This window comes from Tetrao urogallus, assembly GCF_951394365.1.
Source record: "Tetrao urogallus genome assembly, chromosome: 20".
NCBI lineage: Eukaryota > Metazoa > Chordata > Aves > Galliformes > Phasianidae > Tetrao > Tetrao urogallus.
Window position 1 is genome coordinate 5,333,171 of NC_136833.1, and position 22,132 is coordinate 5,355,302.

A 22,132-nucleotide genomic window follows, 5' to 3' on the forward strand; every position below is an offset into this window, starting at 1 on the left:
GTGGCTTCTCATGGGGCTTTGGCCCAAGCAGCCCCATTTTAAGTGGGGAAAATTGAGTGGTCCCATCCCGCTGACTTCATGGTGCAGCACCAGGTCTGCAGTGATGCTCCTTCAGCAGGGTTTCCAACGTGGGAACTCCTGAATCACTGTTCAACAAAACCTGGGGGTTTCTACAGCCTGTGTCATAGAATCACAGAACGGTTTGAGTTGGAAGGGGCCCCCAAAGGCCATCTGGTCCCACTGCCTGCAATGCACAAGGACACCCGCAGCTCCATCAGATTTCAGAGCCCTCCATTCTGACCCTGGGGATCTGCAGGGATGGGCACCGCTCCCTCTCCAGGTACATCTTGTATGCTTCATTTCATGGCTTGCCTTGATGTGCCTGGAGCAGTGAAAGGTAGCTTTTATCTCATGACAGCAGTAAAAGATGCAGCTCACGAGGAAGTGTTGGTATTGAGGGATGTGTAGCACAGCTCTGCAAGACAGAGCCAAACCCTATTGAGGTCTACAGGGCTCTCCACCTTTCTCATGGTATGGAAATGAAATACGGCGGTTGGCCTTTGGGGTTTTAACACAGCTCTGCAGCCATTTGGGTATGGAGGAGGGCTGCCCTTTATTCATCAGCATAACGAACTGCGTGTGTGTTTGTGGACAGGATGCAAAGGAGGCACAAAGGATGCAGAGCTGCTGCAGGCTTACCTCTGCTACAGCTGCAAGATGCCCCATAGCATCTTCCACACTGCTTGCCCAGGTGTTGTGTGCTCAGCTCCAGCATTGCTCCAGCCCAGCAGCAGCATGGAGGAGGCTGCGTGCAGTTTGTGGTTGGAAAGCAGCACCTTGCACCCGGAGCAGCTCTGAAGCTGTTGCTGTGGCCATGCAAGCTCATTCCTCCCAGGTATTTCTTGAGATATCCGTGTGCTGCAGCCGGTGAGCGTTGCTCGTTCGCTGCGGTCCTTATCTAGAAGCTATAATCCATGCCCGAAAAGAAGGGAAGATAAGGAGTGACTGAATATTGGAGAGGAGCTGCTGGCAGGAGCATGGCGAGCGCATGGAAGGGGGCTGAGAGGTGATACCGGGGGTGCGTTTCGGGGGTTGTGATGGGAGTGGAGCAGCCCTGGAGCTGTGCCTCCCTTTGGAGGTCCCTCTGAGGAACCCCCCCCGGTGCCAACCCCAGCTCTGCAGGGCGAGAAGAAGAGGAGGAGGAGGCGGAGGAGGAGGAAGGAAGAGCCCCGTCCGGCTCCAGCTTCCTCCGCAAGCCCTGCCTCGGTGCTCGGTGCCCGCCCCCGGCCCTCCCCCGGCTCTCCCCGCCGCACGCACCCCCGCAGCAGCCCGAGCGGAGCCGCTTCCCCGGGGGGAGCCCCGTGCAACAGTTGCCCCGCATCGCGGCCGGGAGAGCCCTTTCAGCGCCGGGAGGAGGAGAACGGAAAGACTCCGAGAGGCGGGAGGGAACCGCACGGAACCGCCGCAGCGCTGAGCACCGCCGCCGCCCGATACCGGGGCAGGAGCCCCGCAGAACCCCGCTCACACCGCGCCGGAGGGATGGAGCTGAGCGGCGGGGACGTGGGGCGGTTCCGCACCGCCGGGCTCCGCCGTTCTCTCTTCCGACTACAAGAGAGGAGCAGCCCCGCTGCCGGGCACCCACCGCCCTGCTGAGCTGCGGGGCTGCGAGCCCCATCCTCAATCCCGAACCCTTCGTGCACCTTCCAACTCTTCGTGCATCCCCTTTTGCATCCCCCTAAGGCCATTCCTCATCCCCTTTATGTATCTCCCTGGACTCCTTCTGCTTCTCCTTAAACCCATTCTTCACCCCCTTTGTGCCTTTCCCTAAACTCCTCTTGCATCCCCCTAAATTGGTTCTTCATTCCCTTTGTGCGTCCCCCCCAAACCCCTTGTACTCTCCTCCCATCCCCTACTTCAACCCCTTGTGCACTCTGTAAGCCCCTTTTGTAACCCCTTTCACATCTCACACTCCTCCTATATCCCCCTGTGTGTCCTTAAACCCCTTCTGCATCCCCTTTGTGCATTCCCCCAAACCCTTTGTGCACCCCCACATCCCCTTCTGCCGCTTTCTTTGCACTCCTAAACCCCTTCTCCATCCCCCTTTATTCACCCCGAGACCCCTCGTGCACACCCCCATCCCCTTCTGCATCCTGCTGCGTGCACCCAAACCCTCTGTGCATCCCCTGCATCCCTTTCTGCAACCCCCTATGCCCTCATAACCCAAGGGGTTCATCCTCTCTGTGCCCCCCTCTTCTGTCCCCCCCCCCCGCACCCTGCCCTGTGCTGGCCAGCTCCAGGCTCCCACCTTTGCATGCAGCCCGAAGGCTGTGGGATCAGCACACCATGGGCACCAAGCAGACCAAGGGCTGCCAGCCAGGCAGTGCTGGGGAGAGCCCCCCAGCCCATCACCGCAAGAAAACATCCCCCAGGGAAAGGGGTGATTTCCTCGCCTCGCTGGTGGTGAAATCGGGTGAGAAGTTTGGGAAGGGGGCCGGCAACCTCCCCCCATACCATCGGAGAATCTGCATGATCCAGGACATGCTGGGGCTGGTGAAGCAGGGCAAGCAGGAGGAGGCCACCGAGCTGCTCAGGCACCTGCGGCAGGTGAGGACACACGGGTTTCTCCAGGGGGGGCTGCCTGCTTGGGGTGGGGAGAAGTCGATTTAGGGTCGCCCTCCTGGCTGTATTTTTTCTCCTTCCCTTTGCTGCTTGTGCTGATCTGGGCTTTGCAGCACAGCCCACTCGGGGAGGTTCCCACCCAACTTTCTGAAAGTTCTCTGGTTTGAAGCAGCTCTGCAGAGCTCGGAGGCAATCAGAGCCAGCAGCGTTGGAGAATCAGCTTTTTTCTTCCAGGCTTAGCAATGCCAACAGTTGGCAGTTGGCTTTTTTAGTGCGTTCTTTTCAATGCGTCGCTCGGTGGAGTTTTGCTTGCGTTGGCTGGGGCTGGTGGGAGCAGGGGGTGAAATGCTCAGAGCCTGAGACCTTTCCCCTTGGAATCCTGCTTGAGCTGGGCGTCAACTGAGGAGCAGCACTACAGAAAGTTGATTTGAGCAAACAGAGCAGCGGTGCGCTGCGTCCAACAAATGGCCATGTAACCATTTCTGCTGATAGACGGCGATAACGAGACCCAAGCGCTGGGCTCTGGGGCATGCTGAGCTTTGAAAAACTGCACTTTTTGCATGCAAACAGACAACAGACTGAGCCACATTTCTCTCTGCCCGGATCCCCAGGGCTCGGCACAACCTGTTCTACCAGCTGGGGAGCGCTCTGCTCTTTGCTGGGCATCAGGAGCAGCTCCCAGCCCTGTGGCTCTGCTCTGTGTCAGCCTGTCCACATCAAGCACAGCTGCTCCAGGGTCCCATGTGGTTCTTGTTTTAGTGCTGCTGCTTTGCTTTTTTGCATTTTTTCACCCCATTTTCTGGTCCTGTTAACTTTTTTGCAAGTAGTTCTAGATGACGTGATTTAGTGGTTGGCAACCCTATGGCAGAGGGTTGGAGCTGGATGATATTTAAGATCCCTTCTAAACTAAAGCCATTCTCTTCAGTTTCTGTTCCACATGTCACTGAGCTCACATCCCTGACCCCATCACCTGCCCCACCCCGAGGCACATTTCCATTCACTGCATCCCAGTGGTATCCATGACTTAATGCTGGCCTTGGGGAAGCCCAGCTGGGAAACCCAAGTGGTTTCAGCTCTTTTTGTGTCCCTTATGGGAATGGTTCTGAACCTCACTGCTGGTTTAGGATGAATGTGCCCTCACCCCATTTGATAGCAGCTCCATGCCCTAAAGTTCCACCGCCTCATCCATGCCAAAGCTTCATCCTTCTAGAATGGTGCTAATTTTAGAGGGTGTTTGTATCACGCCTGCCTCCCCTCACAAGAAATAATCTCTGTGCCTGTGAAATAGATGACTTACTCTATATTCTCTCTGCTTCAGGTCCAGGTTTTTCCCATTGTCTGTCTAGGGAAAAAAAAAAAAAGGAGTCTCTAGCTAGAAATCCATTGAAAAATGGCAGCGACAAACCTGTTAGAATCAGATCAGTCTTTGTGCACGAGCAGTTCTGAAGAGCTCCCACTGATAAAATAGATCTTAGAGTGTCAAAATAGGGAACGCTCTGTCCTAGATACTATAATAGAGCACATTGTAATGAGGCAGTGTTATTCCTCGCCTCCAGGTAGCAGCTGTGGGATGCCCCGCTGAGCAGATCCCAGTGCTGTGGGCTGTTTTGGGCTGCCTCTGGCTGTGGGGATGCTGATGAAGCTGTGAAATTGGGGCTTTTCCAGCAAACCGAGTGACTTAGTGCTCTCAATTGCATTGAGACTGTTGTTTTAGGTCACTGGGAGCCTTTCCAATTGATTTCATCAAGATTTGAAGTGAGCTCAGCCTGCTAACGTGGGGGCAGGTGGCAGCGTCCCTGCCTCCTGGAGGTGCTCCATCCTTGGGTTGAGTGGGATGAGTATGCTGGCAGGCAGCAGATTTTTTGGTTTTCTTTGACTGAACTCGTTGCCCCAACCATGAGCTGCAAGAAGAGGCTTGTGGGAACCCCTCCTGCCTGCCAGCCCCCCCAAAACTGGATTCAATGATCAGCAAGATGGCAGGGCATTGAAACCCTGCTTATGGCCACCTTGCCCACAGCAAAGTGATCTGTGAGGTCCTTTCCAACACAAGCCATTCTGTGCTCCTTTTGCTCAGTCTGATATATTGATGGTTTCTTTTCTGGAGATCCCTCTTGTTATTTCCTCTGTGCTGGTAATGCTGTCATCTCCTTGGAGCCTGCAGGTCTACCCTGACTCCAAGCTGCAGAATTAAAATCCCCTCCCCGACAAGCACTGTCCTCTGCGCTCTTTTGATGATGCGTGTTTTCTTGTAAGCCCTCCTCCTGTGCTCCACATAGTTTGCTTTTGGCAGTTAAATGCAGCTCGGGAGAAGTGGAAATACATTGGAACACTTTCATTGCAGTGAGGCCAACGCTTGGGGTGCAATGGCCACAAGAACCTCCCAGTCACTGGGATGGGGCCGCTGGTTTCTCATGGTGATAATCCTTCTGCTGGATCTAGTTTCTCTGCTGCAAGGCGCCTTCCTAGATTTACCCGTTGGCATCCTTTACTCAATAGGATGGGGAGGCCCTGGCACTGCTGTCTGGAGCTGTGGGTGCCCCATCCCTGGAGGTGCACAGTGTCACGGATGGGGCCATGGGCAGCCTGTGCTGCTGGGGGACAACCAGCCCAAGACTGGTCAGAACAGGGTGGGTTTTGAGGTCCCTTTCAACCTCATTCATTCTATGAGCTTCTCTGGTTTCCCGTAGGCAATTTTTAGAGGGAGATGGTGAGAACTGGGTCAGTGGAGGTGTCAGCACTTGGGAAAACCTTGAATCCACTCTCACCCATCACCCTAACCCCAACAGCTCGCACAGGTGGGAGAACTGTGCTGGTGGATGGCTGTGCCCATCACCCATTGCGGGAAATGATGGGCTTTTGCATTACACAGAGCATCGCTTTGTGCTTTTTCTCTTTTTTGAAGCTCTCTTGGGTTTCGGTGGTTAAAGCAGCCAAGCACTGTCAGTATATTAAATTCTGGGAGTGTCTCTCCTGCTGGGGAGAGGATTTGTAAAACAAAGCATGTTTTCCTCCTCTCGGCTGCCAAACGGATCATTTTCCCAAGCGAAGTGGTGAGGCGCTTCCCAGCACATTACGTCTCACTCGAGGAATTTGCCATTGGTTTTGGCTCAGCTCACTACTCTCATCAGGGCTCAGCCGTCACCTGTGTGGGGCACAGAGGGGCTGGGAGTGAAATAAAAGGGGAGAACAGGGCAAAGCATCCCCGAAAAGCATCAGGAGGGAGAAGATGGATGGAAGCCTAATTGCAAGGTCTGAGGTGTGGCAAAGCTTTGTGAGTTGGGAGGTGGCTTCTTGCTGGCACTGCGGCGGTCGTGGGTTGCAGAGGGGTTGGAGAGAGGGACCAGAGACCCCAGAAGCTTTGGTCTGGAAGAATGAGGTTGGGCTAAATGTGGTCTGAGCCCTTCGCCTGCCCTGGGGCTTTAGGTCTCGGCAGGATTTGGTGCACTGGGGGAAGGCAGCAATGCTGGGGTTGGAGATAGCAGCCTTCCTCGGAGCAGGGCATGGATGGCTTCAGAGCTCTGTTTCAGCTGTGTGTTTACTGTTGTTTGTTCTAAGTGGTGTTTTTCTACTTAATTAGTCCCTCCTCATCTGTTTTTTGGTTGCACTTCAGAGCTTTGCTCTTGGCTTGCAGAGGGAAGCTGGCAGAGAAGCGCATTGGGATCGCTTGTGGTGGGTCAGATTGTTCCCAGGTTATTTCCTTCCCCAATTGCCTTTTGGGGAGGCAGATGCTGTTGTGTAGTATAGCTGTGTGTGATGAACTGGTCATGATTGTTAGGTGCTGGCAGGATGAAAGAGATGATTTTCAGTGCCTTCTCTTCTAAGATTCAAACCAGCTGCCCTAAAGATGCCCCAAACACTTTTACACCAGCCTTGAAGCATGACTTCAGCCCCGTAGGTGCCACAATTGGTTGAATATATCCACTTAGATGTGCCGTGCCTACTCATGTGCTAGGCCTGGGGACCATCCATTCTGCAGCCCCTGCTGTCAGACCCCAGCAGCATCACTACTGCCCCAGGAGTGCTGAGCACTGAGGACAGGAGGAGGAAGTTGGCAGCACTGGGCTGGAGACACTGTCACCAATGGCTGTGACATAGAGAGGTGGAAATTGGGCAACAGAGCCTGAGAGGCCCCAGAGCTCCACACCGCTGCTTGGTTTCCTCTGGTCCCAGCTGCTGATGAAAGCAGTGCTCCCTGCAGTTATTTTTAACCCTTAGGTTGCTGGAAGCATTGACAGCAGATGATGACAGCTCTGGTCTCCTTGCTGTGCTCTGCTGCAAGCTGCTCACTTGCACTGTCCTTTCTCTGCTTCTTTGCTTCCCATCATGATTCCTTCTGTTCTCTTCCCTTTCCCTATGGGATGTGTGGGTGGATGCGCCCTGCTGTCTGCTCGGCATCTGAACAGCCCTGGTTTAATTAAAGCCCTCTGAGGGGGCTCTTACTGCTTGTCCTAAGAAAAATGTGGGATTCTGAGATGCAGGGATGGAGGGAGGGCCGATGCGGTGCACTCACTGCTGGTTCAGTCCCAAAACTCCCTGTGCCTCCAGCAGGATCAGGAAGCATGTGCACAGAAATCAGGGTGTTGGGGGATGCGTTATTGCAACGCATGCAGTGCACCCAGGCAGGCTCCATTTGCTGCAAAGACATTATGAGGAGAACCCAGGCAAACCCTGGATAAATCTCCTCCTTGCTCAGCTGGTAGAGACCCTGGGTCAGCGTTTCCAGAGGAGTTTTAGGTTGAATATTAGGAACAACTCAAAAAGAGAGGTGATGCAGTGGCACAGCTGCCCAGGGAAGTGGGGGAATCCTCTTCCCTGGAGGTGTTCCAGAGCCATAGGGATGTGGCACTGAGGGATGTGGCACTGAGGGATGTGGTCAGTGTGCATGGTGGGGGTAAGCTGGGGTTGGATGTGGGGATCTGGGCCTGGTTTTAAGGGTAGGATTGTTTGGTTATTCTTTAAGCAAGAGGATGTTTTCCCATTTGGTTGTAAAAGGTGTATTCTACTGGGAACAACGTGATGCTTCTTTCCCCATGCAGGCAGATGGCAGCTGTGCGATGAGTTGTGCATAGCATTGTTCTGGTGAGGAGTGGTGGGCTTGGGGTTTATGTGACTGATTGTAGGCTTTTATGTTCTGTTTGCAACTCAAGTTACGTGGAGGTGAAAACTAGGGATTGAAACAGCATTTAAATGGGATTTGATCTGATAGAATCTCAAAGTGTGATAAGTATTTCAGGCAAACACTGACTGTGGCTTGCCCTCATAGAATCATTCAGGTTGGAAAAGACCTCTCAGGTCCCCACATCCAATCCCATCATGCCCACTGATCACATCCCTCAGTGCTACATCTCTGTTTCTTTCAGGGATGGTAATCCCTCCACCTCCCTGGGCAGCCTCTTCAATTGCTTGTTTGAAATGCATGGTTTAGAGTAAATGGCGTTTTCACTCAACAGTAGATATATGTGTATGTAAAAATATATATGCATGTATGGGTACAAGGTTCCCAGTTCTGAGTGGTGCAGATTGAAATGTTGAAGGGTCCTTTTGGGAAACTGGGAGGCTTTGAGAGCACTCTATGAAAAGTGGGGTTAATCTGCTGCAGCTTTCACCTCCACCATTGCCTTCCCAGTCAGCGTGCCTCTTATCTCAGGCTGTTTTCAGAGAAACCTTCATCTCAGCAGACAGAATCACTGCCTTGTTATGGGGGTCATTACCAGCCTGTGTAATGAGAATTACAGCCTACCTGCCTGGTAAACTGAGTAGAGGGCTGCGTGAGTACAGCTTGTCCATGCAGGAAAGCTTTGGAGAGGAATTAAGAGCATTCAGCACGGCTTATTGCAGGTGTTATGCTGTGCCTGCTGCCATTGCCTTCTCTTCTCTCTATTGCAGGGAGCTGGGCTGTGTTTTCCATCCTCTCTTCAGTTGAAAGCGATGTTTATAATCCAAATGCAGAATGCTTTTCAATGTGTTCAGTATCAGGAGCAGAGCATCCCCAGGCTGAGTGATCCAAGCAGGTTGCAAGTATTGCTCATGGCACAGAGCACATGTTGCAGTGGGTCTGGAAAAGACCCTGACCCAGCACTTGTTGGATGAATGTCCCTGGGTGTTCTGTTCCTGCCTATAGCAGCTCTGCTGGGCTGTGAGATCACGGAGTCATTAAGGTTGGAAAGGACCATTAAGACGATCTGGTCCACCCCCAACCCATGCCCACCATGCCCCTCGGTGCCACGAGTGATTGAGACTGATGAGTTGACTCCTGCCAGGCTGCCTTGTGCTGCAGGATATGAGGTTGCTCTGGGTTCTGGGATTGCTCTTAACATCCTGAGTGCATTGACCTGGGATTGCAATGTCAATGCAATACCCAACGCTGTCATTCCCTGCTCCTTTGTAGGCAGTGGCTGCTTTCATTGCAGCGTCGTGCTACGTGGCACTGTTCACTCAGTGGCAGGCTGCTTTCCCTCCCACCCTCTATCTGCAGAGGGAATTCGGGGCAGCCCAGCTGCACCCACGCATCCTCCCCCGCTCAGCAGACAGCAGCAGCTCAGCTGAGATTAATGCCCTGAAACGTGGTGAGGAATCTCTGTGTGTGTTGCTGTCATCTCGTCCCATCAGCTGCTGTTCTCCACAAACACACAGAAAGAAATATGCAAAACTCCTCTCCTGAAAGCCATTTTGTGTTTTTGTTTTTTTGGGTTTTTTTTTTTTTTGTTTTTTTTAATTCCCTTTTGGTGTTTCTGCACTGTGTAAATCAAACGTATTCTGTAAGAAGGACTCATGTTTGCTCGCACCTCCCTGCAGCAATGGTGCTGGAGCAAAGCTGTGGAAACCTGCATTGACCCCAAAGGGATTAAACGCTCCTGGGGCAGGAGAGTCCCAGGGCATTTTGCATTCCTTGATTTCAGGGGAGCAGTGACACCTCACTACTGGGCTTGCAGATTTCTCCACCCCCAGCAGCTTGTCATCTTTCTTATTTACGTTTACTGCATCCTAAAAAATGCTGCAAAAACTTCTGTGTAATTGGACATGAAGGATTAAAATGCCATTTATATGACATGGGCGTTCTTGCAAGCAGCCAAAACCTCACCTCCAGCTTCTGGACAATGGTTGCACTGTGAGGGCTTTTATCCCTGTGCTTTGCTCCTGCATTCCTGAAGCAAATAACCACTGCTGTGCCACGTGCCTGCATGCCAGAGGCACTGAGTACAGCTTTCCATGCTCTCACTGGGGACAACAGCAATGGGGACAGCATCAACAGGGACAGCACTGCTGGAGAACTGCTGGGCTGGGTGTGAGGTGCTTAGAACAAGTCATAGAATCATCAAAGTTGGAAAAGAACTCCAAGATCACCATGTCCAACTGTCAGCCCTTTACCACCATGCTCGCTAACCGTGTCCCTAAATAGGCAGATGGGCTGGATGTGCTATGAGGTCCCTCCCAACCCAACCATTTCGTGGTCCCCTGGTGGTGGTTACTCACATCTCAGCGTGGACCTAATGATGAGGTCACTTCCCATTTACCATTGGCTGTTCATGGCCAATGGAGATGTTTCAGCCCAGGGTCGTGGTCGTCCTGATGGGAGCAGTGAGGGAAGGCTCAGCCAGTGCTGGGGCCGTGCAGTGAGCTCATTCTGGCTCTGCTCCTGCTCAACTCGTTGTCTTGCATCAAGTTTCAGTGCTTATTCAGCCCTGCTGTTGTATCTGGAAAGCACTGTGAAGGAGTTGATCCCATATCCTGAAGGCTTCTCGGGTTCTTCTTCCTCTTGTTGTTAACTTCAGGAAAAGCTGGCAGTCAGAACTATTAGTGTTGGCTATTTTGGAGTTGGAAAGTAAATGTTCCCGGCTTCTACCGCCGGGGATGTGGTGGGAGTTGGGAGCTGAAGGCTTTGTTCTAGCACCTGTGGTAATATCCCTCAGCCACAGCATCTCGTGGGTCTGGTTGGGTGCCCAGGATGGCTCAGCCACCCACAGGACAGGATGGTATCAGGTTCTCCCTTGCTGCCAGCTTTTCTGCTCCTAGGGTAGTGTAAGGTTATGGGGATCAGAGCCCAGGGCATGGAGGCTGAGGGCTTTGCCTTCCCAATGGGGAGTGTGTGCGTAGTGTGTCCTTCTGGTCCTCTTTTTGCACCCAAGCAATGGTGATTGGGTAGAAGGGAATTTGCAACAGAGCTGCAAGAACCAAAAGCCTGTGTTGAAACTGAATGTCAAAGCAGAAATATTTGCTTTTTTTTTTTTTTTTTTTTTTTTAGTCAGGGGAAGCTTTGACATTTCTTAGTGCCCTCCCAAGGGGACAGCAGCTCCTACCCCATGGGAAAGACCCAGAGGCTTCACATGGAGGTTTGGGGAGGAGGAATTAGCAATGCAAGAAATGCGTGTGAAGGGGAAATCACGCAGTGCTGTGGTCCTCTTAGGGAGAACCAACAGGCTGCAGAGAGAAACCACAGGAGAAGAGCCCCAGGGCCGGGTGCTGTCATGCTGAGCTGGGAAAAGTGAAATGTATATTAATATATTGTTAATTTTCCATTGACCGTGGGCGGAGTGAAAACAAAGCACTGGATCGCTACCAATACTGAGCGATCTGGGAAGCCTCCTCTCGTCGTTCCCATGAAGATGGGATGGCACATGATATATATTATTTTGGGTGGTGACGTTAGGAGTGCCAGCCTTGCATGTGAATAACGACCTCCCTGGTTGTCCTCCCTGCTCTGCAACTGCTCTGTGCTCTTGTTTATCAGGGTTTATTGCTGGGAAGTTCAACCTGACCACATCCTGCTGAGCTCCTTAGGTGGCCTGGGCTGATCTTCACGGTGTCTCCATATAAATACCCAGCAGTACAGTTACCCTGATTGTTATGCGAGGCACAGATTGTTCCACCATACAAGGGTGTTATATATTAATGTACCGGTGCTTTGAATCTCATTACAAGAATCTGCTTTATTAATGGACTTTGTCCATGTTTGAGATTAACCATGATGCTGGATTTACAAATGAAAGAACTGAAATTCATGTTGTCCGTATTAATTATGTGTGCTCTTGGCAAGCCCTTAGAAGCCGAGGAAACCATTTATTCTATTTCTGTTGCTCTGTCCTAGGTAAGAAAATGAGTCGGTGCTGTGGGATTTGCCTGTTTTGCTCCACTGCTGTTCTACCTGATGGGAAGAACATTGGGTAGAACGTTCAGAACTCAGAAGGATCTGATCTCAATTCCAGGTCCCTCTCTCTGAGCACTGCTTTCAATGGCTTCCCTCATGCCCTTCTCTGGGCATGAGCTGTGTTGAAGAATAAGCAATACTCATTTTTACTAAAGTCTGTATCAGTAGGATTGATAGGGAACCTACTGATGCATAGCATTGGACTGGATAATCTCTAGAGGTCCCTTCCATCCCCTATGATTCTGTGATCCTGGGAAGATTTGGGGGTTTGTTTTAGCACCTAACTGCTTTGGAGGATCCCAGAGCAATTGTCAAAGCATTTGTATAGTCCTCCACCACTGAAATTTGGTCCCTTTGAAGTACAGCTTGCATTTATTGAACGGGAACAATGCATGCCTCAGTAGCTAATGCAATAATAATCAACTTAAGGCTTGGAAGTGAAACCAGGTTTTAGATAGCTGTTATTGGATTGCAAGCCCCTATTATATGTGCAGGAAGGGATTGTTTTCTTCTGGGCACTAGAGAAGGTCCAGTAGGCCCACAGTGACATGGTAATATTGATGCTGTAGATTCAGTGCAAGGTGCAGGAGACTTTGGGCACAATGTGGGGACAATGCAGGGCAAGTGAGGCTGACTTTACTGCAGGTTGATCCAAAGAAATCCAGCTTCTCCCCGTGTCTTCCTTGTGGTCCCAGCTGGGCAACCCTGACAGCAGCTGTGTAACATCTGGCTCAGCTGCAGGCCATCTGTCCTGGTATCTGTCCATCTGCTGCCACGTGGGGTGTCCTGCAGCCAGGTCCTGCTCCTTCCCCAGATCCTTTCCCTGACATCGATTCCCCAAATTTTCTGGGAACTTGATTACCATTGAGATTTTTGCCCCTTTCCCATTGTCAGAGGAAACTGGCTGACGTTTGGGGCTCCTTAGGGAAGACAGAGAGGTGGAAGGATGGACAGACAGCAGGCACTCATCCTGGCTGTGGGATGGATCATTACTGAGGTTGGACAACTATCATTGGTCATAGCATGTGCTGTCATTTCCAATGGGGAAGGCATGCGAGGGTGAATGCTGCTCTGTGGGGAAGGGCTACCTGTGTGCCCACACGGTGGAAGTTATGGAGAGTGATTCCTCCCCATCTGTCATCTCTATCTTCTGCTTGGAACCCTCTTCCCTTTTCTGTAAATACTTATTACAAAGACATGTGAGTATTCAGTGCATATGAAGACAACAACTGCATACGTAAATGAAAGTCTTGAGTGCCTGTAGGGCATCTCTTGTCCCCTCGCAAACACAGAAGGTGTTTCAGCTCCTGCTTGCCTCCAGCAAAACAGGGGGGACCTAATGGAACCTAAAAACCTCACTGATACTGGTGAATGGCCTGCTGCAAAACAGCTGGGGCTGCTCTTGGACGGAAGAGCTAGGAGTTGAGCTGCACGTTTCCTGGGCTGGAAAACAAAGGTGAGAGCAGCACGAGTGGGATATTCCTGCTCTGGTTGCATGAACTGTCTCAGATAAGCTAATTAGAAGGGCTTTTCTTGGCGGCTAACTGATAGAGACAGCCACATCCAGGGGCTGACTCAGCCCAGCTGCTCGGAACTGGGTGAATCATCAGCTTAACACGAGCTGGCAGCAGATCGGGGCGATGTGACGCGGCTGCATCCTCACCTGGCAGGAGATGAGATGCATCCCATCCTCCAGCTCTGTTTTCCAGCTGAGATCTCAGAGCTCTTTGCCAGGGAGGAGAAGTCTGGTCTTGCACAAGGTCAGCCGCTGCCCCGTGTTATAGACTTAAGTTATTTGGAGTTGCCTTCCCCGAGTGAAGTTTCTAAGCTTTTGGAGACTGGGATCCCACTGTACACCAAGATGGGATGGGCAACCGAGGCCATCCATCCTCATTAGATATCCACAGGCACTTTCCTGAAAAAGCTGTGGTCTGGCCAAACTCCAACTGGGATAATTACATTTGCCTCGCAGTTTAAAATAAATGCGGCACATTCTTCAGCAAATCTCTTGTTCACAGCTGTTTATTATTGGGATGGCGGCATCATATCTCTGCCCATTAATCCGTCTCTCCTCCTTTCCAAACTTGCAGCCTCCTGGAGGGGGGTTGAGCTGCCACTATTTATTATTGGAGTCAATCTGCCAAGCAAATGTTTACTTCCTCCCTTAAACATTGACTCTTCTCTAAACGTACCCTCAATTGAGGTTGGATGAGCAATCATTGGTTCCCAACCAAAATTTGTTCTCCTAAGCAGAAAATATCCACGCACTTAAACTCCAGTTTTGCACCAGTCCTGCAGGTTACAAACAGATTTGCAGCACCCTTCTCTACGGGGATGGTTATGGGGTGAACGGGGTTGACGCAGGTGCTGGTCCCCATTCATTCTCCCCCTACAAAGCAGCCCTACAGCCTTTGTGCAGTCCATCTCCCATGCCCATCTCCAGTCCAGCCTTGCTGATGACCACCTCATGCAGTCATTTCCCCCGGATAACTTGCTGAGGACGATGGATTGCACGCAGCGTTAATCCTTCTTTTCCTCCACACTCACTGCTTGTTTATAATACAACCTCTCTGCTCAGCAATTCATTACACTCGTGGTGGAGATAAGACCCAGTGTTGGAAGGGGTGTTTGCCAAAATAGCAGCTCTGGAGCTATTTATGAGCAGCAGTGATAGCAGGAGCTCTGGGCGGTGTTTTGCACAGTAACCTCATTTGGGCACCCACTAACTGCATTCCCTTTGAGTTAATAAAGGCAGCAACTGAGCAGCACGCCTTATCTCACGACTTCTTGCGTGGACCAGCTGAATTTTCCTCTAATTGTGATTCAATTTGCAGTGATCGATGGTTTAATAAGAGAAAAACATGCTTGGTTTCCAGTGCTTATGGCTGCTGGTGGCCCAGGGAGCATCCCACGATGCTGGGTTGTGGAGCTCTGAGAGCTGACTGCTGTGCTGCAGTTCCTGGCAGGCAGAAGGAGGGGAACAGCAAGGTGTTGTGCCCAGAGATAGGGAAAGATAAATGAGGCTTATGGCCCCCAGATGCCTCGCTTGCATTTATTTTGCCTTTTTCATGGGGAAAACGGCATTGCTCATGTAGCGTTTGCCTGGTGAAAGCAATGGTGAGTTCTGAGTTCGGGTTTTGGGCAGTGGTTTGAGTTCTTTCTTGGTGGTTGCTTGCAAAAGGGGGGAACCAGGTCTGCTGGATTTCCAACATAACTGGGTTCTGGCGGTGCCTTTTGTCGCCGTGCCCAGGAATTTTCCTTTGCTGGATGCTTTGGAAGGAGGAATTGTTTCTTCCTGTTGCACTTAGGAGTTAAATTCCTACTTTCATCGCTAGGGACCGAAGGCATCTTGGCTTTCTCTTGGCCTCCTAAAGGATGAAATAAGTCATAGACTCTGTAAGAAGGGCATGGGCGAGGGAGGATGAGCTGAGCAGGGCTGTGCTTTCAGCCAGGATCTAAACCTGGACATCAGCATAGGGCTGTTGGATGTGCATGGACAAGGCACTGAACTCTCCTTCCATGGGAGTACCAGGGATGTAGATATCCCCTCTCCTGTCACAAACCATCTCAGCCCTGTGCCTGTCTTTGGGCGTATGCTAGGAAAACACCCCTCCAGCCAAAACTCAGACAGCTGTAGTCTTATTGGATGCCAGATACCACTGTTTTTCACCCATATACCCTTACAACTTGAAAGCTGCTCTTGCTGTCCAGGTAAGGATCCTCTGGGGAAAGGGAACGTGCTGTAAAAAGCCCTATGATTGGAGCCAGATGCTGGGCGTGTTCTCCCAAGTTCACAATCTGCGATTTGCTGACAGCAGAGCTGGTGCTAAGTTATTAAATTGCAGATGAGCTCATCGCTTGGCCTCGGACGAGTTTCAGCCTTGAGTGGCTTTAAAATATTACATGTGGTGGGAAGAGACAGTGCTGGTGTGGCAGAGAGATTTAGGGAGCAGCTGAGAAAGACATCTGCACATAAGGAATGCGTATGGGGAGGGAGGAGGGGATGCTCCATGTGAAAGACGTGAGCTCTCCCAGGAGAGAGAAATGCTCAGATTGGTTGGTTCTGTGTTTTAATCTTAGCTGAAAACTGTCAGCCTTCTGAGATGTTCGAAGGGAAGTGGCTAGGTGCTAAGCCTGGTGTGATCCTGAAAGATCCCGGTGTGTTGAAAACAACGTGTGGGATTACTGCTGCCTAGCCCCGAAGTCAGCCCCTATGGTAGTGTTGTTTGCACATCCATCTCTGACCTGGTATTTGCTCAGTCGTATTATCATTAGGGTTGGTAAAGACCTCTAAGATCCCCAAGTCCAACCTACATTACTACGAGGATGGGCTGGAAGAGTTGGCTTTGGGGGTCCCCCTGCTCTACATGTCCAACCCTACTGCTCTTGTATGGGTAAAGGCTGCATCTCTACTGTGAGGCTTCTTGGGGAGCTGTTCAGGTCTTGGGGTATCAGAAAAGACCTCGTTGGAATGTGCATTCATCCGAGTGCAGTTCTACTCCCTGATTTTGAAGAGCAAAACACTGTGGAAGTGGAATACTTGAAGCAAATGGAATACACTATATATAACCCTTCCTCTCCTTGTCCCTGTGCACTAATGTCTTTCACAGAATGATGAGTTCTCTGCCAAAATTCCTCAAATTATTATGTCTAAAGTTTGAGAATTGGAGAAAATAGCCTTAGAGGGGCCCTCAAGTGGTCTGACCCTCCCCAGGGCAGCATTAGCTCCATCTGAACTGTTCCTGACACATCCCTGCCTCCACCCTTCCCAGCCTGCTCCAGTGCTTCATCACCCCACAGCTCCTGAGTTTATCCTTCTGCTTCCCCTTATGCAAATTTAGGCTCATTCCTCCCTCCTTGTGGTTTAACAGGCATGGTGAGGATGGGTTGGTGTTTGGATTTGATGTTATTAGAGGTCTTTTCCATTCTCAGTGATTCTATAATGATCAGTGCAGGGGAATTTAAGATCCATTCTAGTAATTGGCTTTGGAGTTGTGTCTAATGTTGCTTCTGTACCCTGCAGGATTTAGGAATGGAGTCGACCTCTCTGGATGATGTCCTCTACCGATATGCCAGCTTTCGGAACCTGGTGGATCCAATCACTCATGACCTCATCATCAGCCTCGCTAGGTACATCCACTGCCCCAAGCCGGTAGGTAACACAGCACTGTCACAGCCCACAGCTGCTGGCTTGGAAAATGCCTCCGCTGGGAGCATAAGGCTTTGCCAAGTGCCAGGCAGAAGGCATCCTCCTTAATTCAGTGCTGATGGGTCTTTGGTCAGAGAAGATGTGCTCAGGCATTGTGGTTTCACTGCAGGATAGTGAGTTTTCCAGGTACTGTAGTGACATTACCCTAATGTGAGTCCTTTGGGTCTTGGTACTTGGTTTTGCAAGTTATCTCTGCTTGCTTTTACTCATTTCTGTGCTAGAGAACTTGTCCTGTTGGGAACAATTTCTGCCTTGCAAGGACACCAGATCCTTCCTCACCCTTGTGCAATATTTATCGTGACCCCAAATGACAAAGAGAGTCCTTGGCTGTCCTGCAAGGACGGGTTTCTGAACAAGCCCAGTTTGTGGGCTGCTGGTTGGGCTCTGCCATAAGCACAGCCCCACACAGATGGGAGCTTTCAAACCCCTCAGCCCCATTTGCTCCCTGGCAGCAATAGCAGTGTTTGGGCTTTTGGAAATCCCATGCTGGCTCGCTTCTCTTCTATGATAAATGTGGCTCTGCGTCGTGGCTGCTGGCTGTTAGGATAATTAGGGTTTTTCTCTCTCCCCAGGCTTTCCTTTTAAATAAGCAATATTGTCAGTGTCTGATCCAGAAAACAGCGTAGGCTTAAGAGTGTTACAAGATGTCTGATTGCTCAGAACGCAATGGATAATGGGGAGAGGGGAGGAGGGAAGACCAGCAGCTGCCAGACATGATTGCAGGAGACACTGCAGATCCGGGGGTTTAATCTCCCATCCTCAATCCCCCACATGTAAATTTAGGAGGATGGCACAACTCTCCTAGAACGATGTGCAGTGTCCCGGCAATGTGTCATGCATCAAATTGTGTTTAAAAGAAATGGTGTGAGCTGTAGGAAGAGGCTGGGGGATGCTTTCTGCTAAGCGTGGAGGAGGAGTTAGGGGCATCCTGGTGGGACGTCTGGCATTCCAATAGCTTCTGTAGAGTTGTGGGGACAGCTGGGGGGACAACAGAGCAAGATCCAGCCCAGCATGGGGACCGCCCTGTGCACCCCAGGTGTTGTCCCAGTGCTTCTGGAGGGACTGTGTGTCTCTCTGCATGAGCTCATCAGCCTCTGAATTTCTGCCAGGAACACACATGTTGTACTCTGTATCCCAAGCACATGCTTTATTTGTAAGCTGTTTTTTGGAAAGGGACATCCTTAGGATGCATGGGTCTTAGCTGGACCTGCAGCATTGCCTCTTTCATTTTCTGTAAAATACATGAGGTTTACTCACTGCTATTCCTTGTGGGCGTTTCACACCTCTACTGAAAAATGGGGGAAACTGATTTTAAACACATTTAAATGGCAGCCCATGCAGCACTGGATCTCTTCTTCTGCATGGGATGCCTCTTGCTGAATACACATGGTCCTCATCCCCTGATTTTCTGTCTGTCCCCCAACAGGCTGCATGCCTTCACCACCTGGGCTGTTTTCCAGCCCTTTGACTCGAGACTTCTTGCTCTTCCTATATTTCTTTGGCAGAGATTTGGCAGCCTCACACGAGAGCAAGGGAACATGGGGCCAGGAGCCAAAGGTATCCATAACACCCCCTGGCACAAATATACATACATCCTAGATCTCCTATACATGTGTATAGGGTGAGGCAGCTGTGAACTTGCCCACAGGGAGGTGGGAAGCTTGGATTGATGCAGACCCCAATGCTCAGCCTCTATTTATACCACCTTAGCTTAAAGGTGACCCCTTGGCCTCTCCTCCCAGCTAAAACAAAAATGGAATGGGTTTTTCCAAGCTCTGGGTAAACACGTTCTGCTTTGCATGGCCAGGAAAAGTTGGCCTGGGCTCTCTGACGTGGCTGAGCAGCTCCTGCTTCCAGCAAGCAAATTCAAACCAGGAGCGAGGGGAAATGCTTAGGCTGGGGGAGGCTGGAGGACTCAAACATGGAAACCCTTTGGGTTTGCTCTCGTAGGGATGGCCATGTGTTTGGAGCATGGTCTGGGCTCTGCTCTTGTGAGATCTCTGAGGTGCTGGAGCTTGGGTGACTTTTGTTAGAGGAACACCAGCTTTCTTCTGGAACCTGGAGGTCAAGGGCTGGATTTGCCCAGATGAATGATGTAATTTGACTGACGTTTGCATACAATCAAAGACATTTGAAACTAGTGTTTCCTTCCCCACAGCCTTGACCTCGGAGCTGTGTATTTTATCTTGCAGTTTCTCTTTCTCCCAGCACCGTGGCAATGAGCCAGAGCAATGCTTGGGGAGTGCATTTCTGCTGCCCTGGGCACAGCCCACAACCAAGCCATTGCCAAACCCCCAGTGGATTCAAGAGATGATTGCAGCACTGCAGACACTGTGGTGCAATGTCTGTCTGTCCAGGGTCATGCTCTGAATGGAGGACATGCTCTGAATGGGAACAAAGAGTGGTGGGAACACCACAGGGCATGGGTTACTCAATGCCCCAAATCTTCCTTACACCCAGTTAGGTTTTTTCCTGGCAGAGGAGCTGAAAACACACATGTGCAAGGAGGAAAGGGCCCTAGCAGAAAAAAAAAAAAAAAAAAGAAAAAAAGAAAAAAATCAGCTCTTTTTGCCAACAGGAATATCTGGCCATAAACTACTGGAAAATTAAAGCGGTTTCTTTTTTTCCATAGACAGTAGCCATACGTATGGATGACTGATGACTGTGATAGTGAGTGAGTCAGGCTTTCCCCTGCTTGAGGACTTGTTGGACGTGGGATGAGCACCGAGCAGGGCTTGAGGGGGAACAGACAGTGAAGCCTTGGGGGACAGCTGCTTTTCCCCTTGCTGTCTTGGTGCAGTGGTTCCTCTGGCTCTTACAGCTGCTGGGGGAAAGCTGGAGTAAATGCAAGATGAAGTGCTGGCTTTGCTTACCCCTGTCCCATGACTGGCCTTGCAAGAAGACATTTTTGCCCATGCTGGTGCCAAGGGCTGGCAAAGCAGCTGAGCAAAAACCTATTCCCGACCCAGCTTTGCCTGGCTGCTCCTCTGCAAGCCCATTGAGAAGAGAGGTGAGAAATGGAACCCCATTTGTAGGGTGTTGGATGTGGACAAACAGGTCAGCATGAAAACGGGGTCTTGTTTCTCCTCACAGAAAACAGGGAGGTGATGGGCTGAGATGGGAAGCAGGATGGGATTTGCTTGTGCAGGGCCTGATAGAGTGAAGATCTCTTTTCTTGTGCACTTTGTGTCATTTGAGAATCCATGGGTCCCTGGCTCAGATTTCCTGTGTGAGCTCTAAATTGATCAGGTTTGCAGTGTGGGTTTGATTATACGGATCATCACCCATGAAAGCAAGAAAAAGTGCATAAAGAAGTAGCAGTTATCACGACCTGACTGGAATGGTCTATTTCATCTTCAGCCCTGGGGTATAAGGATTTGATTTACAGATGATGTTGGGTTTTGATGCCCTGCATTTTTAAAGCGTGTTATTTCTGATGGAGCCGTGCTGAAAGTAATATGAGCATCTTTCCTCTAATTTACAGCACTGTGTGCTGTGACACATGGGTGAGTGTGTATTAACAAACTCAGCTTATATGGAGTGAATATAGCTGGAATACCGTGACCATCAAAACGAAGCTCATAACCCAACTCCTCCACCACGCCTGTTGGTATTTGCTCTTGAATTCAAATTGTCTGACAAGTTTCTGACATCACACTAATTTTTGTAGTAGGATAAGCTACTAAAAGCGGTGACCCATCGACCTGTAAATCCCCCAAATATCTGATATGAAAGCAATGAGAATCCAGTTAAGACAATTGTATTCTGTATTAATGGCTTAGGTTTTCTTTTTTGTCAGTTTTGCTCCAAGTCTGAAGATCACTTTATGGGTATTTAAGACATCTGCAATACATTAAAATATCCTGCAGTGTGAAACTGGCTGAGAAGCTCAGGCTCTGCTAACAACTCTGGTTCTATCTTGATTTAAAGGGCTGTGCCCTCTGCTCTTTATAAAAAGAGAGATGTTCTCGAAAGCCTTTGTGCACAAGCTAAAGCTGAGCAGAGTGCCTTGGAAACATGAGAAAATTGCACAGAAGGCAATTGCACTTTGCAATTATTTTACCATCAAGGCTAAATGGGAATAATGGTGAGGTCTAGATGGGCTGTGATGGCACCAATGCCAGCAAATTTGCTGGGGAAGATTGTGATTTTTTTTTTAAATATGGAATGGGGTGCAGAGAAAGAGGCAATATCCCTCGCTCTTTCTTACCTTTCCCTATGGAAGTCAGAAACCCAGATACAGACTTCTGCACACGATGGCTATTCAGTGTGTTCAGTGTAGGAGAGCCAGGGGAAACCCATCCACATGTGGTGTTTCCAGCAACAGGAAGAATTCCCCTGAATTTAAAAGCTCTGATTCATTTGTGGAACTGGGCAAAGGCCCGGCAGCACGTGCAGCTCTTGCTGCAGCGTGGGGAGACAAAGGAGCCTTTCACATCCTCACTACCTAAACGATACCATGTGGGGGCAATGAATGGGGAATCTGTGATTCCACAGTCTTGAAGTGCTGCACAGCACCGTTCTGAGTGTAGGAGGCTGGGTGAACACGTTTGTGTTATTGGAACAGCTGGATGAGGTTTGCATTAACCAAAGATAAAAGCAATAAATTTTAAATGTTTGTTTCTCCCTGCTCATCCTCTTGGTCCCATGCAGTATGGCCAGGTCATTCTTATCAAATTTTTATCTTCTCTGCTTTGCATTGCTTCAACTCAAAATCTTGACGCCGGCTCAGTTCCCATAACAATAAGTTGACCTTTCCTAACAGCTGCACCAGTGTCTGCAAACCCTCCCAAATGCCACAGGGTGGATTTTTGTCAGCTCAGGGACGGATCTTGCAGAGCTCCAAAATGTCAGACGCTGTGCAAAGGCTTTGGTGCACAAGTTGGAACTGGAGCAGGTGATAAAGGAAAGGAACCCAAAGCAGAAGACATTTTGTGATGCTCTCCCAGCAAAGTTCCATCTTTTCTTCAACAATTTGTTGTTTTTTTTTCCCAACTAACTTCTCCTCTGGAGCAAACCCAACCAGCAGATGATAGACCCAAGCTGCCTCTGCTGTGCGCCCACTTTTGGCTCTCCTGCTGATGCTCATTGATGAGCATGATTGAAGCCCATGGTTGGGCTCTACTTGTGTCCTGTCTTGGTGGTCTCCTTTCGTGGTG

At 50.3% G+C, this 22,132-nt stretch overlaps 1 protein-coding gene across 1 annotated transcript in view; it reads left to right on the forward strand.

Annotated features, from left to right (window-relative positions):
- Nucleotides 1–2,343: 2,343 nt before the first annotated feature.
- The window catches only part of LRRC75A (leucine rich repeat containing 75A), a gene marked incomplete at both ends in the record, with an annotated part of 44,443 nt that continues 24,654 nt past the window's right edge, over nt 2,344–22,132 (forward strand). Inside the window, 2 exons of the mRNA XM_079545286.1 lie at nt 2,344–2,604; nt 16,788–16,916. Coding sequence (XP_079401412.1) covers nt 2,344–2,604; nt 16,788–16,916 — 390 coding nt within the window. The remainder of the gene's footprint in view (nt 2,605–16,787; nt 16,917–22,132) is intronic.